A 21,421-nucleotide genomic window follows, 5' to 3' on the forward strand; every position below is an offset into this window, starting at 1 on the left:
TGAGTTGAACTGGGTTGAGTTTAATGTGGTTAATCTGAATGAGATCGGATAAAATGAGTTCAAGTTGAATTCGAGTTGAGATCAGGGTCGTATCGAGGATTTTTTTCGGGGGGGGGGTATTACAAAAAATCTTTAAAAAATGCATCAAAAATTTGTTTATATTCATTTTTGTTGCGCTTTTATGAGTCGGACAAACATTTCGTTGGGGGACGTCAAATCCCCAACCCTCCCTGGATAAAGCCTTGGTTGAGATGCACCAGTGTTAAGCTGAATTGCCTTGACTTACACTGAAATTGTCTAGTAAGCTACAAGCGTCCAAGATTGGTCTGAAGCCTTTCTCCCCCCCCCCATACCTTCAGGGGAGTTAAAATATTGTGGCCTGAAAATTTTCCCTCGCAAAAAAGAATAAAGTATAAGCCTAAATCTCTTGCTTTTGTTTTTAATCCTATTGGAAATGTCTTCTGAGTACCCCCCCCCCCGCTATACAACGAAACAATCTACATCTTTTAATTTTTAATTAGCCATAAAGGATATAATGTATTAGCTCCTGATCCCTTTTTTATTTGAATGAGAACATAATAAAATAATTACTGCATTGAAAAACGCTAGTCTTTTGCTATTACTTCGAGGATTATTATACCTATAGCTTTGTACTGCCTATTGAAACTAAATATTCAACCATTCCGGAGTTCGTAATATAAAACTGATGGTAAGGAATTGCAGTAGCAAAAAAACAGATTGGTTAAAATAGTTTTTGGAGTTAAATAGGAAAAAAGCTGAAGAGCTAAATTGTTCTTTTCAAAACCCTCTACAAGTCCGTGTTAAGATTATTAAACTTGTATGTACCGTTTTCTTATACGAATTGAAATAGAGTATGCATGTAAAAGTTTAATTTAGAAGGCCCAGTAAAAAAAGGAAAAAAGAAGCAAACACAGCTGATAGTGATCAGGGCAATAGTGATTCATAGTGATAGTGATCAGTGATCAAAAACAAAAACCAATACACATATTGTTGTTATACAAACTAAAAATATTCAACATGGAAGAGATTTTTTCTCTTATCCATTCCCCCTTAAGCCATAGATAAAGTATTACGAAAACACAGTGGTGATGTTAAACATAATCCTGAGATATAAAGAGATATCCGGGACTTCCTCCCCCCCACCCTGACTACTTCCTTGCGCTAGAGGTCTATAGTATAGATCCCCACAAAAAAGTCTACTTACTAAACCACTAAGAACTCGCTACTAAAAACTTACTGCTCTACTTACAACTAGAAACTCACCATACCTAAAAAATCTAGTTGAACATCTATTTGAAAAGGCGTTTTGCTATTAGCATGGAAGATAAGCTAAAGATACATTACATTCATCTTTATTTAGGTATTTTAATTTGTTTTTATTGTATACATTTTAACCTTGTTTGTATATTAGTTTTTCTTTATATCTTATCTAGTTTGTTTTTATATTATAGTGACCAATTTACTTTGACGTTTAGGGAAAAGATATTCTATGTAATGAGACAAGTCTGGTTCATCAGCTTTTAAATTTCTTGTTTGCTTTTTGCTTCTCAAGATAATGGGAAGTTTATACTGGGAAGATGTTTGGATGTTAAGAAATAATATATATATATATATATATATATATATATATATATATATATATATATATATATATATATATATATATATATATATATATATATATATATATATATATATATATATATATATATATATATATATATATATATATATATATGTTTGCATGTTTACATTGGCTGCTTGTCATTTTCATTTTTAATGTGTGTTTATTTTATTCTTTTTTCTTCCTCCATTCCTAGCCATAGAGCCTTTCAGGGGGGGGATTGATGCTGTATGTGCTTTTACTGTTTATTATTGCTTGCTTATTCTATATGAATAAATCGAAATTATATATATGTATATATACATATATATATATATATATATATATATATATATATATATATATATATATATATATATATATATATATATATATATATATATATATATATATATATATATATATATATACATATATATATATATATATATATATATATATATATATATATATATATATATATGTATATATATATATATATATATATATATATATATATATATATATATATATATATATATATATATATATATATATATATATATATATATATATATATATATATATAATTAATAAAATATAGTAACACTTTATAATATGAGGAAAAGTCACTTAGTCAGATAATCTTATAAATATGATAAATAGATAACCGAAGGTGACGACTATATACTTTAGTGACGTTAAACTTAATAAACCACTAGCAATAGACTGCTGTTTCTATGCTCCAATAAGTACCCCCCCTCTCCTATATTTGATAGCTGTTGATACCTACAAAATATGACATAGACATTTGACAGTGGATTTACTAATAATGGACAAAATATACAGGACATTTCCTAAAAAATATTGGAGGTTTCCTATATGAAAAATGCAGAAGTTTCTGCTATCTAGAGCAAATACTTCAGTTTCAGCTGAAAGTAGTTGAGATGTGATATATTAACCTTAACCTTTATTATTGGTGATGGGGGGGGGGGGTAATACTACTTATCCTATTGCGACAGTCTTTTTCTATGGAAAAGGGGTATGTTTATTTTGGGAGTCCAGTGGTGTGAAGATCTTAAGATCATTAGCATTTTACTGTGGGAAGGGGGAGGTATTAGGGGCCCGGAAAGGAGCCGCGAAAGCCTATATTAACCGTGAACTATATTAACCATTAACATTTACTAGACTTTTCTTCTTATTCAGCCATATCTATTGAAAGCGTATATATGTGAATCCTAAGAGACATTGATTTAGACATGGGAGCTCCTACACTTATGCCTAACCCTTACACTAATATCCTTTAGTAGAATTTCTCATTACTTCTAGTCCATCCAACGGATCCATTAAGAATAGATATAAGAATCCCAGGAGAGATTGCTTTATACGTCAGAGCTCCTACACCACAGGAGAAACAACAGTGGCTTGTGGCACTTGGGACTTCAAAGGCATGCCTATCAGATGTTGTCAAAAAGGAAGGTAATGTATTTTGCTTACGTTTTATATATTACCTTTAGGCTGATTGTTCTAGTTTTTATCCAATACTGTTTGTCTTATGACAAGAAATCACTGATAACAGTCCTGATTTGAGCCATTTTGAGCTAGGTATTTCTCATAATTTCTGAATGAAAAAGAACAAAAATAATATCACCTTTTTACATTTTCTTTTGAATTTTCTTTTTTTGGGGGGGGGAATTGTATTTATTTATGTTTTGTGAATATAAACGTAATGTATGGGAGATGAAATATATTTTCTGTTTTTGGTGCAGTATTTTGGGAAAACTGGTCCCCCCCCCCCCAAAAAAAAGTATTGTGGTTTTCGAATTCTCTCACTTTTAATTTTAAGCATTTTATTAGGGAGTGGAAAATCACAGTTTTCAATGGTTTTTTTTTACTGCAAGTCTTAAAACTAGCTCCAGAGACTTTGGTTTTGGACGAACTGTAGTAATAAATATCTATCAATACATAAATAAATATCAAACTTAGATTCCTCTTAAAAACAAACGATTGAAAGTAAAAATAAGAAACACTCTAAAAAACAAGATGAAAAAAACAATTCAGGAAAACTGTCGGCCATTTTTCAGTTCCTTGTTTCTTTGTCCAGTAACACAATCGTTGCAAACTGCTACGAATGAATCAGATTTTGTTATCACTGCAAGTTCTAAAGTCGTACTTATATCAAAAGTTTTGAATCCCCGAAATCTTTGTCTGACTCGTAAAAACGTAAAAAAATGAATATAAGCAAATTTTTGATGCGTTTCTTAATTTTTTTTTGTATTTCAAAAATTCGGGTGCAAATAAAATTGGGAATTTTTTTCACTATGTAACTTGTAGCCTTATAGGCTTAAATCCCTATCATCCTAAAACACATAGAAAAAAAAGAACGCCACTTCAACATATGATAAAAGAGAAAAAATAAAAAATTTTGACTATTAGCTACGTTTGATATTTATACAGAATATTGATGGGGGGTTGCGTGGTATCATTTGGTAATTTTTGATGCGTTTCTTATTTTTTTTTTGTATTTCAAAAATTCGGGTGCAAATAAAATTGGGAATTTGCCTTAAGTGTAAGTACTACCAAGCAGAACACTAGATGTTCGAAATTCTATGTCAATAAAACTGATCTTGGGGTAATCAGCATTTTAATAAGGCCGCCTGTCATGTTACCCTTTAATAACACAGCGGCTTCTTGCTCTGCTTGGCAATACGACGAGCAATAACACCAATGGTGAGCAATGGCACCAGAGGATTTTTATTCTTTGTCATGTCATGTTTTTATCTTATCATGTTTAGTACTCCTCTTTTTAGAATTCCGAATCATATCTACTTTTTCTATTTTGAAATGTTTCTTTTTTGGTAATTTTTCTCTTTGTAATTTTTCTTTTAGTTTTCTTAGTCATTCAATTTTGACTTTTTAGTTATCTCGAAATATTGTTTAATACCATACTAAGGAAAGCAAAAGAAAATACTTTGCCCCCCCCCCTTTCTGGACCCATCTTAGGTGTATTCGGGCTTGAAAACCGCAATTTCCTAAGATTCTTCTTATGGTTGTTCCAAGATTATGAAGTTTTTAGGGCATTGCCACATTTTTGTCAGTGTTGCAACGTTGAATCGCTAAAATCAGCAAAACCAATTAGTTAAATTTGAAGACGCTTTTTGTCTGTAAAAATAAAAAATTGAACAACTGTTGACTCTCATATACAACTACGCCTTCTTAAGTGGTTTTTTGCCATATTTTTAGCTTATTTTTTGCCAATTTCTCACCCACATTTTATTTTTTTTAATTTGGCACCCGCTACGAAAAAAACTGCATAACTGCAACTGAAGGCCTTTTTATAAAAATAGAACTCATAATTTAACCCTTATTTTCAGGGCATAACCGGGTATGTAAGTTTCCACTTAACCAACTCAAACAACGAGATTCCATTTCACTGTACTTAGTACTTTACGGGATATGGATTTTTGTGTTAAGGGATAAGATTGATTGATTCCTTGGTGTTTCGAAAATTGTATATAGGATACTTATAGGACCCTACATGGAAAAACTATAATAAAAACTGATGCTCATCAGGGTAGTGACGTTGAGATTTGTATATTGCTGAAATTTTTTGCAATTTATGCTAGATAGCAAGGCCGGACCCAGGATTTTCTGTCGGAGGGGGGGAGGGGGGTCTAAAAAAAAATTCGGGGGGGGGGGGGTTACACAAAAAACCTCAAATACGCACAAAAATTTGTTTATATCCATTTTTGTCAAGTTTTTATGATTCAGACAAACATTTTTTTTGTAGGGGGGGGGGGTTCAAACTCCCCCCCCCCTCGGGGTACGGCCTTGATAGATTGTATCGGTGTGTTTTACACCAAGTGTGTTGCCAGATAGCAAAAAGATTTTATTTAATGGTCAGTTGCCTTAATAAAAACAATCCCAGCTGAGGTAATTCCCTGAATTACAAATTTATACAAAGTACGTAGCCATATGAGCAGTAGTTTTTAATTGAGCCGTAAAACATCTTTTGTGTGATCTTGTTGTAGCCTGCTATCCATCATGGAGAAAAAAAAGAAGACAGACTGCTGCTACCCATGCGAAAAGCGTTTTTTAAGATGGGAGGGGGGGGGCTCAAATCCTCCACTATTGGCTGGGCCACTTTCTATCTCGATCCGCTGCCATTTCCGTGGAGTTTGAAGTTCTTTTTCAAAATTTCCGAAAATTTGTTTTTCCAATGAACTTTTACTATTAAGATAAACTCAAATGATAGTTATCATTCTGTAAATACACAATTTTTGTCACTTGGTAGATTTTTCCAAGACGTGTTCTCAAACTTTCGGTTACTATCTGGTTGACTCTTTGCCAGATTATAGATACAAATTATAGATAAACGATAAACTACCTTTTAGTTGGATATGTCCAACTATATTTGTTGGACTAAGGAATTTCCAATTACCTCTATAGTTAATAATTATTTGGTTATTATTAATCTTCAAATCATAGCACTGCTACTTCTGCTTCCACCAAGTTTCTTATTGAAAATATTTGTGATTTTGTTTTTCTAGTTATTGAATTAATTGGAAAGAGGGAGAACTTCAAATTTATGTGATTTAAAATTATTTAGCGTGATATTCTGCACTGAACCTACATACTTTTTGAAATTTTCGGGATTCCAAAATACCTGAAATTCAAAATGCAGAGCTTGCTTAAAAGATAGGCTGACAAAAATCACAAAAATAGGCTGATTTAGCCTTGAGTAACCTGTTTTCATTTTCAGTAAATATTAGCCTATATTGTTTGTCTTTTTCGCAATAACATGAAGTTTTTGAAAATGTTAACTTAGGTAAAAACAAAATGAACTTTGATAACAACATAAAGTCTTTTTTTTGTGATCGAAGTGAGTGAGACACAACAAGTTAACATAAAAAAAAACCTAGTCTGTGAGCGGGGTGACACAACTACGCATTGAACACACAGATAGAAATAGAGCAGTGGCTTCAACTCACGAACATTTTGGAGAGTAGGGGTAGGGCAAACGTATTTTTAGAAATCTAGACGAGGGGCAAAACCGTCCTTTTTTCAATTTTGTTCAATGAAAAGAATAAAAACAAGGCATTTTCAGTGAAAATACCCTCAAAAAAGGTATCTTTCAACATCTTAGGCAGGGGCTTGAAAATCTAGGGGGAGGGGGTACATGCCACCTCTGCCTTTACAATCAAACATAATAATTACCTTAGAGACAAGCGATATGGTCTTAATTTAACTTTAAATTATTTTACTACAAGTAATCAAACTGAGCATTGTCACTTTTTGGATGTTTTTTCCTTCAAGTCTAAAATAGGCCAATTTTTCAAAGGGCTTCTTATCTTGAGTAAAATACGATTTGCCTTTTTTCTTTTTATAGATTTCACGTCCGATAGTCTTCGAGTAAAACAAAGTGAACTACGAATGTATGGAGATCTGTTAACACAGCAGGCCTACGCTCTAAAGCAAGCTGCTGCCAACAAGGAGGACATCAATATTTCTGTAAGTCCCTGTTTCCCCTAAAACCTAGTCCCTGTTTCTAAAGTAAGCTGTGCCAGTAAGGAGGACATGAATATTTCTGTAAGTCCCTGTTTCCCCTAAAACCTAGTCCCTGTTTCTAAAGCAAGCTGCTGCCGACAGGGAGGACATCAGTATTTATGTTCATATCTCAATATTCAATAAGTTCATATCTGTGTTGCGCATAGTGGTCATGTATTACAGATTTAAAATTACAAAATTGCTCATTTCTCTGCTCTGGACGATGTACTTGGCTAGAGCTTGCCTCTGTCGTCTGGAATGATTTTAATAATATTCTCTAAGCTCTTTCCTATGTATCCCATGCTGTCCCAAGCAAACAAACCGAATTCTGTCAATTAGTTGTTTTTTCTTTGTTGTTTTTCTTTGTTCAAGGTGAATAAACTTAAAAAAAAAACGCATCAATTTTTTTTTTATGCATTTTTGTTGCGTTCTTACGGGTCATTCATATCAGCTTAGCCGTTAGTTCCCACAACTAGCTAACCTGAATACTTTTTTGATGATTGTGTTCCTGGTTTTAGGCGTTTATTTTCTGTTATCAATTTTTTTATACTTGTGTCTTGTGGCAAGCTGCAGCGATTTTGCAAATTGCAGATACCAATATTTTTGCAGAAAAACGCAAATCCACATGTTTTGAAATTTTTTGATTCTAAGTGAGAGAACGTGTTTACCTGATTTATAAATTTGGATACTATTATTTGTAGGTGCCTGAGAGAATAAAATTTAACAACACTGTTTACTGAAAATTTAGAATTTATCTATTGACTGAAAAGAAATAGTTCAAAAATGAATTATCGTTGATGCTACCGATGTTCTCTTAGCCCATGGGAACAAAAGTGTTATCTATAAAAAATTCTAGATAACAATTTTCAGAAATGCATTAATTGGATAGGAAATGCAAAAAGATCAGTTGCCTAGGCTGGCCTGTCACTGACGGTATCTTCTAAGAAAACCACAAAATAATTTGCTAACTGGGAAATATTTGCTATATCGTTGTTTGTATCATAGGAATTAGTCTTTTGCTTAGCTGCATTATTCATTTTTGAATATGGCGCTCCAAATGCTCCGGCAACGGTTCAGTTTTTAGAAAGAGATAGTAATAAAAACTCAGTTAAAACAATGAACTCAGTAGAGGTTTGGATATAGCCTGGAACTATGTCTAAGCGTTGAGAGAGGGGGGGGAGGGTAAAATATGATAAAAAATATGAATATGAAATATAAAAAAATATGAAAAATATGATAAAAAAATATGAAAAATATGAAATATGAAATATAAATAAAGTTGTGTTGCTGTGGTATCTTGTTAGGAAAGAAATCTTGGATAATAATAACCAAAAGTAGCACCCCCGAGCCCTACCGAAAATATTGTCATTGTAGCAATATTCCAACAAGGGATAAACTGTAATTTTAGCAGCAGTAAATAATGATAAATAATAGTATTATTTCTGTAATAAACAAAATTAAAGAATTTTTTTCAGTTAGAAAAGGGATCTTACATTAAGATTACCTGACGCAGTTGAGCCATTGTGGCAATAAAATTGCTTCAATGGCAATCCTCCCCCACCCCACCCCATCCAGTATCCTGATATCGATGGTGAAAAATGGGGAACCAACAACCGATCTTTGTGGAAATATGTTTTTTTTTTTGTTACTCCAACTTGGAAACAGTAATCCTGTATTCAATGGGCTTTACAATGATGGTGGTGATTTTACTGGTATATTTATTATTTTGATTTGACGTTACGTCATGTTTGAAGGTTAATACTTTTTTCAAAATTTCTATCTCATAATTAAGATTATTGTTCGATTGAATCTGTATAATAGTTATTATTTCAGAATTAGCGGCAAATGGGAGTTTTTTCATTCATTAGTTTCTTTAAAAACATTTTTTTTTAATTTTTAATTAGTATGGATCAAGGCAGTGACAGTACTAAAAGGATTAAAAAATAATAAGGCTCCAGGTGCTGATAGTGTGGTAAACGAGTTTCTTAAATTTGGCGGCTCTGAGGCTAGAAATAAGCTACTGAAGATTATGAATATGATTTTTGAAAAAGGGAAAGTACCTAGCGATTTTAGGAAAACCTCAATTAAACCACTATAAGAAAGGTGATACGAGTGCGTGTGGTAATTATAGAGGCATTAGTTTGGTTTCTGTAGGAAGCAAATTATTTAGTAAAATGATACTTTTCAAACTGATATATGCTGTAGACAAAGTTTTAAGAGAAAACAGTGCGGTTTTAGAAAAGGTAGAGGTTGTGTCGACCAAAATTTTATTGTGAGTTTAATAATTGAGAAGTGCCTGAGTGATCAATTACTTAGTAGTAGTTTGATGGGTTCCAGGCTCTTTTCTAAATTCTTAAAAATTTGTTTTTATGAACTATTATTAATCTGAATATTAGCTCTAATTGTAAATCATAGTTTGTTGAGAAACGTTTCTTACTAGACAGTTTTTTTTTTGTTTTTTTTTTAGAAAACGCGCTTTTAAACGTTCTATATTGTAGACCTCTACTCAAGGGTTTTCAACTATGATGATTCCAGTACTGCAACTTGTATGTTTCCTAGCCCTCTCTACACTTGAAGAGGTACCGAAAATTGTGATTTTGGGTATTTTGACGTTACGTTTGATGTGTTAGGCTCTTTTTTCAATTCTTGAAAATTTGTTTTCGTAATTACAAATTATTATTATATTTATTCTGAATATTATCTCTTTTTTTTGTGAATCATAGTTTGTTTGGAAGCGTTTCTCACTAGACATTTTCTTAGAAAACGTGTTTTTCAACCTTCGGTTACAATTGGTTGTGGTTCGCTCTTTACTGGGTTGCAGCTATTGTTGTTACCAAGAAACCTAAACAGACATACCGTTTTCTTTCCAGTACTTGTGGAATAGCGTTCATGTGCCAATTATAAGCTGGCGTTTTCAAATAAAATGCGGCATTTTCTTGGAAAAGGTTTCTAACTATTATTTTGTTTTCAGGTCCGATATGAATGTGCTTCTTTGTTGTCTGTGACGCGTGACATATGCCTCTGGACTTTAAGGGACTGAATTAAGTCTTTCTAAAATCCAAGCTTATGAAAATAAATAATAGTATTATTTCTGTAATAAACAAAATTAAAGAATTTTTTCAGTTAGAAAAGGGATCTTACATTAAGATTACCTGACGCAGTTGAGCCATTGTGGCAATAAAATTGCTTCAATGGCAATCCTCCCCCACCCCACCCCATCCAGTATCCTGCTATCGATGGTGAAAAATGGGGAACCAACAACCGATCTTTGTGGAAATATGTTTTTTTTTTTGTTACTCCAACTGGGAAACAGTAATCCTGTATTCAATGGGCTTTACAATGATGGTGGTGATTTTACTGGTATATTTATTATTTTGATTTGACGTTACGTCATGTTTGAAGGTTAATACTTTTTTCAAAATTTCAAAAAACGAAAAATGACTTCCGCATACTGTACAATGCACTACATTACAATCCTTCCCCCGGGCTCTGGGGGGTCGTGTCAACCCCGGAGGCATTGTTATATGATCTTTGGGCCTGAGTGCAATGCATGGTTGGGGGTGAATCATTCAACGCTTTGCGTGTTTTCTCCACAGATATCTGCAGGCACCCATTTAGAGCTGGCCCGACTCTAGCTGAGCTTACACAGTCACGCCATTGACACCCGCCCCAACCAAATAATCAGCGACACCAGGACTCGAACCGCAGTCCTCGGGATTTCAAGTTTAGCGCTCTAACCACTTGGCTAGGATGGCTCAAGTACTGACATGAAAGAGATGAAAGTACTCCGCTTACTCTAATTATGTTTTTGTTTCCAGGCTCTAGATGAAAGTGCTTCCTTACTGTCGGTGACCTGTGACACATTCCTCCAGACCTTAGAGGAATGTATTAAACTTGGGCGGGATGTTTCAACCCCTCAGCCTTTTCTTGTTCCCCACTCTCCCGTTGTTGAAAGTTTTGCTGGAGCGCCACCATTCCATTCTAAAAAGGTATTTGAAATAATCTTTTCGTTTCGTTTTGGTCAGATGATTTGATAAATTTGAATAAAAAAAATGTAGAAATTATGAATAACTTACTTTTCCCTAGTTTTTACATAATTAGCTGGACGAGCCATCATACGAGCCAAACCTTTCAGAGGCTGAATGGTAAAGAGCGAAGTGTCTGCCACGCATTGTTATTTTTTGTTTCCCGCTGCTTCGTAAAGACGGGGTGGTTGCAGAAACTTGGAAAGAGACTGATTCGATTGCAATTTGAAAATTCTAGTGCTCTCTTCCAGTGCCCCTTTTTGCTAGTTGGCCCTAAAAAAGGATATACGATCCAAGTAGCGAGCCTTGACTTAAAAAATGTGTTTCGCTCTTTACTAGGTTTCTGTCATGTAAGAAAGAGGTTAGAAATGCAAACAAAAAAGAAATTTTGTTGGTTTTTCTTGTAACATAGTAATTATCTAGTAGAAACAAATTGGAAATAGAAAATAAAAATCTAGAATCAGGAACAAAATCATCCAAATACTATTCAGGTTAGCTAGCTTTATTTTTTCTTTAAAAAAAGATACAAAATTTGATTTACAAGCAATAATCATAATGTTCAAGGTTCTTTGTTATAATACCATCAGGACTTCATATATTTTCCCGTTGGCGGGGAGCAGAGCGCTTATACCAACAAGAAAACAACGAAGTGACAAAATCCATATAGCAATCAGAAATAATAATAATACAAAATAATTTTTAAAGAAATTAAAAAAAATAGGAAATGTTGCTAGTTTCTAATTTATGTTACCAAATCATCTTGCACAAAAAAAAAAAAAAAAAAAAAAAAAAAAAAAGCGCCTGTATACACCAAGACCAGCGACCAACTTGAAAAAAGGAAGGAATATGAAAAAGGACGAAAAAGGAAACAACTTGAAAAGGAAGAAAAAAGAAAAAGGAAATTCTTTTATGGTATAATATTCTTTCTTTCTCGACGCTCAGAACGCCTTATTATCATTAGCTGTTGTATATTCTCCTTCCGCGGTTATGGAGTAGCAATTGTATAAATTGGCTTGTTCTTTTCTTTGGATTTAATTTCGTTCTTTTCATTTGATTTAATTATTTTTCTATTTAATTGCGATTTCTTTCTTGATTCGTTTTTTTTTTTTTTTTTTTTTTTTTTTTTTTTTTTTTTTTTTTTTTAGAGAGAGAGAGAGAGAAATTTATTAACCCAAATAACGCTTACATGATCAAAAGTTGTTGTTCATCATTTAGATTCATTTTTTATCGTCGCTGAGAGCGCCTTGGTGAATACAGGCAAAATTATCGTCCTTAACTTTCGCCCTATGTGGCATATATTTATAAAAAATTATAAACACAAATTGGTACACAGTCTACTAAATATTCATAAGAAAGAAAGAAAGAAGACGCACATATTAACATAATGCTTAGTAATATTAATTAACATATGTAATTAATTAACATATATATTAATTAACATAATATTAATATAATACTTAGTTGAGCTTCTAAATAAAATAAATAACATAAATAAATAAAATGAAGACTTTGCTGTCAAACATTTCAATCAACTATAGTAGTTACAAGTGGCAAATGTTTCTAATATCTCCAAATTTTCCGGAATTTCTCGAAAATTCCTGAGTTTTCCGATTCCCTGAAAGAAAATCGGGTCCTATGAGATCTTCTTGAAATTGACAATCGTGAATAGACAAACAAGAACACGAACTCCAAATCGTCAGTTTTCTTTAATCTTAATTTTTTGAAGATTTCGGAAAATCCAATTTTCTTCTGGGAAAATTTGAGGATACGGGAAATAGTGCAAGCAACAACAAACATCAGCAGTATCAAACAAGTCCTTCCAAAATCCCGTAATTTTCCAGGAATTCCTTGAGAATTCCTGAATTTTCCAATTCCCTGAAGGAGTCGGATTTTCCAAAATCTCCTCGAAAATTAACCTACGTAAATACTTAAACGCTTACACGAAATACTAGTCGTTAATTTTTTGTTTTATTTTTATTTTTGAAGAAGTTTTTGTTAAACCAATTTTCTTTAAATGAAATTCGAGGATACTGGAAACACTGCAAGCAACAACAAACATCAACAGTATTAAACGTGCTTCCAATATCCCCGAATTTTTCGAGAATTCTCGGAATTTCCCGAAAATTCTCGAACTTTCCGATTCCCTGAATGAAAATCGCGCTCTCTGAAATCTCCTCGAAATTTAATGCGCGTAAATGCTCAAACATTAACAAGAACTACAGAAGTTAATTTTCTTTAATGTTAATTTTTGGGGAGAGTTCAGATAATTTAATTTTCTAATGGGAAAATTCAAGGATTCGGGAAGTACTGCAAGCAATAACAAACGTCAACAGTATCAAACAAGTACTTCTAATATCCCCAAATTTTCCGGGATTTCCCAGAATTCTTCGAACTTTTCCTCAAAAATTCCCGAATTTTTTAATTTCCCAAATGAGAATGAGGTTCTCCTAAATCTTCCCAAAAATAACATTCATTATTCCTCAAACGTTAACACGAACTACAAAAAGTAAAATTTTCTCTTCAATTCTAATTTTCAGGAAAATTTAGGATAATCCGTTTTTCTATTGGGGAAATTTCGGGAAACTAGAAACATTTTAAGCAACAATGAAAACCACTACAAAAAACAAATAATTCATCATAAGGGTTTTCCGTGGCGAAAAGATTTTTAAAGTAAATTTTCCCCGTTTCTTTATTGTATTTTTGCATCCCAAAGATTGAAATTTTCCTTTATTCTGATCTTGTTTGATCTACTGCTAACAACTCACTGCAGCAACAAGCCGCCTGAGACCAACAGAGCTACGCATACTCCTCCATCCTAAGTCTTAGAGACTTAGTCTTCTTTACATTAGTTTTCAAACCTACTCTTGCACCCTGAACTCGATAAACCTCTAAAAATTCACCTCAAAGCATATAGAATGCCTAAATTCGTATTCAGTGCAGTCCAGCTTAATTTTTCATTTAATATGAAACCAGCTACTAGCCTCATTTCCTACCTTAACCTAAGCAGCAATATTATTCTCGTATATTTCACTAATCACTTTGATGTATTTATCTGGTATGCAATACAAGGATAGGACCTTCGCTAAAGCTTTTCTATCAGCTAAATCAAACGCTTGCTCATGATCTATAAATCTGGGAACTAAGTGGGCGTGATGACTCGGAAACTTCTCAGTTATTAATTTAAGAGTGGAAATTTGGTCAACACATCCCTTCCCTTCCTAAAACCACATTATTCCTTGCTAATGCCTTTATAATTATCATACTCACTCTTATCACCTTTCTTATAGAGGGTTTTAATTAGGGTTTTTCCTAAACTCGGTAGGTACTTCCCCTTTTCAAAAATCATATTCATAATCTTCAGTAAATTATGTCCAACTTTATAATCACCATATCTAAAAAACTCATTTACCACCCTATCAGCACCCAGAGCCCTATTACTTTTTAATCCTTTTAGTACTGTCCCTAATTCTTCCTCTCAAAATAAATCTTCCTTCAAATGGTGTCATAAACTTTTTGACTCTTTTCTCTATCTTTTCCTGTAACTCTGTCACGAACATATTTTCAAAATGTTTTGCCCATCTCTATCTAAATCTTTCCTTATTATGAATTGTGGCCCCGTTCCTCTCTTTAACTGGGACAAGTCCAGATTAACTCTGTGGCTGTCCGGCCTCTTTTGCGCCTGGGACAAAATCTTGATTAGGACTCCCCCTCTCTTTTCTCCTAAAAATTTTCTGGCCAAATTTTACCAAACTATTTATTTATTAACAAAACTTGTCATTTATTTAAATCCGGCTTTTGTTACTTTATATGGGATCAAGGCCGTACCCATTATTTTTTTCTTTAGGTGGGGGTGGGGGGTACTCAGAGATTTTTGTAACGTTCTTTTTTGATCCATTTTTGTAACGTTCTCACGAGTCAGACAAACATTTCGGGGGGGGGGGGGTTCAAGCCCCCCTAACCGCCCCTGGATACGGCCTTGTATGGGATAAGATACGGGAAAAATGAAAATTTCGGATTTAATTTGCTTATACTTATTGCCAACTGTGCCCTCTACTTTACTTTAATAAAAATAAAATTTCAAAAATTGCAAAATAATTATAAATGTTAGATTATTTATTTGAAATTTTGCGCCCGGGGCAAGTGTCCCTTCTGGCCCCCTCCGTAAAACCGGCTCTGGATTGACTATATCCTCTCAGTTTATTAACACGTCTGTACAATATTTTGCTTTTCTGGCGTCTGGCTGCATCTTCCATTTCTTGAGCAATTTTTTTATAGCCTCCACTTCACACCTCCTTAATTCATATCTTAATCCTCTTCCATTTTCTTTACATTCCTCTTATTTTCATTTGGTATATCACTCAAACAATTCTTCTTTGATTTTCAACAGTAGTTGAAAGAAGCAAGTTTCAATTCTGATGAAGTTGATTAACAAAAGAATGTTGGTCATTTTTTTAATTCCTTCTGATTGCGTAAATTTTACATTGTTTAAATCTAGGAAAAAGTGTTACGACTCTCATTATACAGTCCTTTTATTATTGAGATCATATTAATAAGGTGACTTCTGCTTCGACGAAATTGAAGTGAAGCCAACTTCGTTTCAACCCTTGTTGCTAAATAAGCTAGGAAGGGTTTAGAACTGTCTTAATGGATTGTTGTATTGCTGAATCTTTTTTTAAAATTAGTTTTTATTAAACTAATTTAATTTAACTAATTAGTTTTTGATTAAACAGGTTTTCGAATTTTGTAAATTTAAGCTAATTAAAAAAATGTGAATTTTTTTTGCCAGAAAATAGACCACGGGTGCGTGTTTATTAGTTTTTTTGGTTTTTTTTGGCTCGAGGGGGCCGCATCGAACCAATGGTCCTAGAAGGTCCAAAAAGGGCTCGTTTGAACGGAAATTAGAAATTTTAAGTGACCAAAAAAATTGGAGGGCAACTAGCCTCCCTCCCACACCTTTTCTTTCCCCAAAGCCATTTGCTCATATTTTGGGACAGCCATTTTTTTCCAGCATAGTTGAAAGGCCAAATAATCATGCATATGGGGATGACATTAGTTGGAAAATGTTTCCCAGAAATCCCCCTACTTCCAGTGGAAAATTCCCCCCGCGGATAATTTTTCTTGCGGAATTATTTATTATTATTTATTGTGACAAGCCTATGGCTTTCTCCTGTATTGAATAAAATAAATAATTGTTTTAATTAGTTTTGATTAAACTAATTTAATTTAACTAATTAGTTTTGATTATCAGATTTTTGAATTTTGTAAATTTAAGCTAGATTTCGCAATTTGGAAACTAAAAATTAGATTCTACCACGTTTTACATGGAAAACACCTTATATTATTATATAATAACCGTATTATTATATATTTTATAATTCTATTATTATTAATATTATAATTGCGACAGCCTATGGCTTATTATTTATTATTACTTATTGTGACAAGCCTATGGCTTTCTCTTGTATTGAATAAAATAAATAATTGTATTATAATATATTATAAGATATATTTTTATACATAATAATTGGCTGTGTCTGTAGACTCAGTTCTGGTATAATCGGGCATAGAATGGACACTCTAAATTATCCTATAAAGCATGTCTTTCTCGTAATGCAGTAAGCAGGGTCCAGTAAATTTCGATGGATTTTACATCTGCTTTTGATAAGTCTACCCTGTTTTGTTTCAGGGCTTGAAAATCGATTTGTTCGACTTTTATCGTGGGAGGAGGGGACTGTGAAATTTGTGGCTGGGTGAAAATTTATCCTTCACTTTGTAGATGAGTCTATTGTATTTTGGTAATAAAATAATTTTTCAAGCTTAGGGTTTGTTTTAATGTCCGTCTTAAAAAACTTGCTGCTAGTTGTTTTAAATTCAAAACAATTATTCTTTTTAAATAAAAACTAAGAATAGAATAATAAAAAAATAAATGAATAGAATAAACATAACTATGAAAAGTGCCCTGAAGTTCATCACTGCTCTAAAAAACCTCCACTATTTCGTAGGATATTCATCATCCACCTTCACTGCTGTTATCACCAATTGTCTGTAACCTATTGGGACGTAATTGCTAATTAAAAAAAACGCTATTTATGCCTCACAGAAACGTACAAAATTGGGCGGGATAATAACAAAATTGGAATATCAAACGAAACTAATATTTAAATATAAATTTAAATACAGACTTGAAAACTGTTATAAAAATAAAATACAAAATTATAAAGCACTAAAGCCGTGCAGTGTTATTTCTTAAATGAAGAAATGTTTTTTTTTAATTTTCCGCTTAAAATCCATCAACGATTGTCCCCAGCAACGATTTGGATTGTTAGAGAAATTCACTAAACACTGATAATGCAGTTTTTGTTAGCTCACGGAAACACAATTGTGAGTAAAGTTGTTAGTTACATTTTTTTGGCACTTAAAATGCATTAAAAACCAGAGTTGCCACTGGTAAAAAATTTAATTATTAACATCTTGTGAAAAATAACTAAATGAGTGAAAAAAAATATACGTTAATTGACCATAGAAGGTAATAAAATTGCATCCTTAAAGGGCTCCCTCGTGGGCTGATATGCCGCGGTTGTTTATCCAAAATTTCAAATGCCTTTTTTTTTTCAGGGCCAGAGTGCGACATGTTAGAAGTATCTATGTAAACTATTTCATTTTCTATTTGTGGAAGTTAAATGGGCAAGAGAAAAAAATTCCAAGTGTTCTGCTCATAAGGTTTGATTATTTATTTGGCTATTATATATTTACTGAATAAACTGTTAATTATTTCGTTAATAATTTGTTGTGTATCTAGTCTTCTTTTAGTCCTTTTAGGCTATCAGTACTTGGGCTGAGGATGAGCAAGAGGTCATTGGCCATCCCTTAAATAATTGTTTATGCGTACAATTCTTGTCGTTTGAATGGTTTTAATCCTACGCACCGCTGCATGTGTCCTGATAAGAAGACATCATGAAGGGGGGGGGGTTCTCTCCTGGGAAACAAAAAGACATTAAAAAAATGTAACAAAATAGGAAAATGAGAAATACTCCCATTTAAATTCTGGTAAAAATAAAACTCTAGGTAGTCCTCCCCCCCCAGGGAAAACTTCCTGGTAGGGTTCTGGTAATTACCATACTGTCAAGACTTCTTATTTACTCCCGACGGGAATCAGACGATTAACTGTCTTGGGTGGTATCAAACGAATAACCTTTGAAACCTACTTAGTTCTTTCAGCTTCTAACTTCTCTGGAAATCTTCAGATTTCCATTTGATTAGTTTACTTGGATGTTTTCCCCAATTTTGCGTTATCGAGCGGATTATACCGAAGACTGGCAGGATCAATACAAGATACTAGGGTATATAGGAGTGCTGTTATTGATGTTAAAAGTAAAGATCACCATCTAGTAGTGTCAAGGGTTAATTTAAAGCTGAAATATCGGAAGTATAGCTACCTCCCGGGAAGTTATGATGTTAGTAGACTCCAGGATGAGAATTTGGGAGAAACTTTCCAGGAACAGTTGAGTACTAAACTCGAGAGTTTAAAATTTGATAATATGGAAGGTGGTTGGAATGATTTTAGAAAAATAATTTGTGAAGTTGCTGAAGGTGTATTAGGGAAGAGGGCTAGAACTGCAGCTAAGAATATTAGTGATTTAAAAAAAGCTTTATCTTTAATAGAAAGGAGAAAGGACTTGTACAAGAATTATCTCAGTGATAGATCGTAAGAAAACAACAAAAATGTAAAGAAAGTGGAGAAAGCATTAAAATATGAACTAAGGAGGTGTGAGGTCGAGGCAATGGATAAAATTGCCGAGGATCTGGAAGATGCAGCTAGACGGTATAATAGCAAAATATTGTACTAGCATTTTAACAAATTGAGAGGGAGCAGTCTATCTGAACTTGGCCCAGTTAAAGATAGGAATGGGGTCGCAATTAGTAATAAGGAAAAAACTAAAGAGAGATGGGCCGAACATTTTGAGAACTTGCTTAACCGAGATAGAGTTGCAGGAAAAAATATAGAGGAAAATGAAAAAGTTTGTGATACCTTGGATGTGAAGGAAGATTTGTTTTGCGAGGAGGAATAAGCAACAGTACTAAAAGGATTAAAAAATAATAAGGCTCCAGGTGCTGGTAGAGGGGTAAATGCGTTTCTTAAATATGGTGGCTCTGAGGTTAGAAATAAGTTATTAAAGATTATGAATATGATTTTTGAAAAAGGAGAAGTACCTAAGGATTTTCGGAAAACCTTAATTAAGCCACTTTTTAAGAAAGGTGATAAAAGTGAGTGTGGTAATTATCGAGGCATTTGTCTGGTCTCTTTAGGTAGCAAATTACTTAGTAATATGATACTTTTTAGACTGAGAGATGCCGTAGACAAAGTTTTAAGAGAAGAGCAGTGCGGTTTTAGAAAAGGTAGAGGATGTGTCGACCAAATTATCGAGGCATTAGTCTGGTCTCTGTAGGTAGTAAATTACTTAGTAATATGATACTTTTTAGACTGAGAGATGCCGTCGCAATTACACTGCAATTGTACGAGAATAACACTGCTGCGGTTAAGGTGGGAAATGAGTTTAGCAGCTGGTTTTGTATTAAATCAGGAGCTAAGCAGGGTTCTATCCCCCTTTATATGGATTATTTTGATGGACTTTGTTTTAAGGAGCACAGGAAAGGCAATGGGAGACCACGGAATCAAATGGGGAGGAAAAAGTCTCCTGGACTTGGATTATGCTGATGATTTAAGCATCCCAGATGAAAGTGTGAGCAAAAGGAATGAAGTTTTAGAGGTTTTGCGAGTTCAGGGTGCTAGAATTGGTTTGAAAATTAATGTTAGGAAGACTAAGTCACTAAGGCTAGGAATAAGTGAAGATGAAAAGGTGACGTTGGGTAATGAAAAGATTAATCAGGTGGGTAGCTTCACTTACCTTAGTAGTATTATTAGTAAAGATGGTGGGAGCAGTGAAGATGTTAAAAATAGAATAGCCAAGGCTCGGGGTGATTTTTCACTATTAAAAAAAAAGTCTGGAAGAATAGGAAGATAAGTCTGCAAACCAAGATTAGAATATTAGAAACTACAGTGATGACAGTGGTCAAATATGGCTCTGAAGCAAGGACGCTCCGAAAAGCGGATGAAGATTTGCTAGATATTTTCCAGAGAAATTGCTTAAGGATTGTTCTGGGTACCCGGCTGATTGACCGTATTTCAAACAATAGGCTATACGAAAAATGTGGTTCGATACCACTCTCTAGGTCTATAACGTAAGAAATATCAAGGTGGTTAAAGTGCACCTTGTAAATGAAGGATGGACGAGTGCCAAAAGTTGCTCTTTTCGGCCAACCATCTAATGCAAAACAAACAACCGTTTGCCTACATTTGGGGTGAGATGATATTAAAAACAAATATTCCTTAGACATGGGACCCTCTTGGGCGGGTATAAAAAGGAAGGCTTTGAATAAATTGGGGTGGAGGAGGAGCGTGCGTAGCTGTGTTGGCCTCAGGCGGCTTGGTGCTGCGGTATTTTGGTGCTGCGGTATTGCGGTATCAGGTGGCTCAGGCAGCTTATTTTGTGAATAAGCTTTTGCGGGTTATTGTTTACTTTCGAATGTTACTTACTCAAGAAGTCCTTAGGCCTGCCCGTCTATCACAGTATATAAATTATAGGCAGTATGATCTTTCCTTATCTCACCCATTATGAAAACCCGGACCGAAGTGCGAGTGCTCCAGAGAACGTATAAACATAAGCGACATTAGAACTTTTCACGGGTAGACAAGTCAGATTTCTCTTGAACGCGAAACTTGGCTTCAATGTTGGAACACTAAATTTTGAAGAAAATAATTTTAAATTAACTTATTCCAATACATACATGAAAATCGGTAGTTAGTAGTGCAATGTTATTATTAGATGTTTTTAGGAATTAAAAATAGGTTTCTAAGTCTCAAGTTGGTTTCAAAGGCATTTTGAGAAAGTTTCTCCCAAAATACGTGTTCCAGGGTAATTGGACCGCATATGGCAGATCAAATGAGAGGAGCTGTTTGTACGCGCTAATGCAAGAATAAGTGGTTGGAGCTGTTTGTTCGCACCGAGAATGAAGAGCCAGAAATTATCTGCGGTAAACTTACTGCTATATCTTTATACTGTGTCGTCTATTAACAAATTTTCCCTTTATAACCCCCCTCCCCCCTTATTACCTTACTCCAAAATAAATTTCTCTGTATGCGGCTGGTGCATGACAATTAAAAGAA

General features: G+C 33.7%; 1 protein-coding gene across 2 annotated transcripts in view; it reads left to right on the top strand.

Moving 5' to 3' along the window:
* Positions 1-17,979, top strand: part of LOC148947915 (pleckstrin homology domain-containing family A member 3-like) — a 29,850-nt gene extending 11,871 nt beyond the window's left edge. For both annotated transcript variants that reach the window (XM_089095141.1, XM_089095140.1), the window contains 4 exons: positions 2,954-3,103; positions 7,014-7,135; positions 10,990-11,160; positions 17,812-17,979. In XM_089095141.1, coding sequence (XP_088951267.1) covers positions 2,954-3,103; positions 7,014-7,135; positions 10,990-11,160; positions 17,812-17,832 — 464 coding nt within the window. In that variant the 3' untranslated portion in view covers positions 17,833-17,979. The remainder of the gene's footprint in view (positions 1-2,953; positions 3,104-7,013; positions 7,136-10,989; positions 11,161-17,811) is intronic.
* Positions 17,980-21,421: the final 3,442 nt, after the last annotated feature.

The sequence above is a fragment of the Artemia sp. Qi Xiang Cuo genome, chromosome 10 (assembly GCF_049724085.1).
Source record: "Artemia sp. Qi Xiang Cuo chromosome 10, ASM4972408v1, whole genome shotgun sequence".
NCBI classification, from domain to species: domain Eukaryota; kingdom Metazoa; phylum Arthropoda; class Branchiopoda; order Anostraca; family Artemiidae; genus Artemia; species Artemia sp. Qi Xiang Cuo.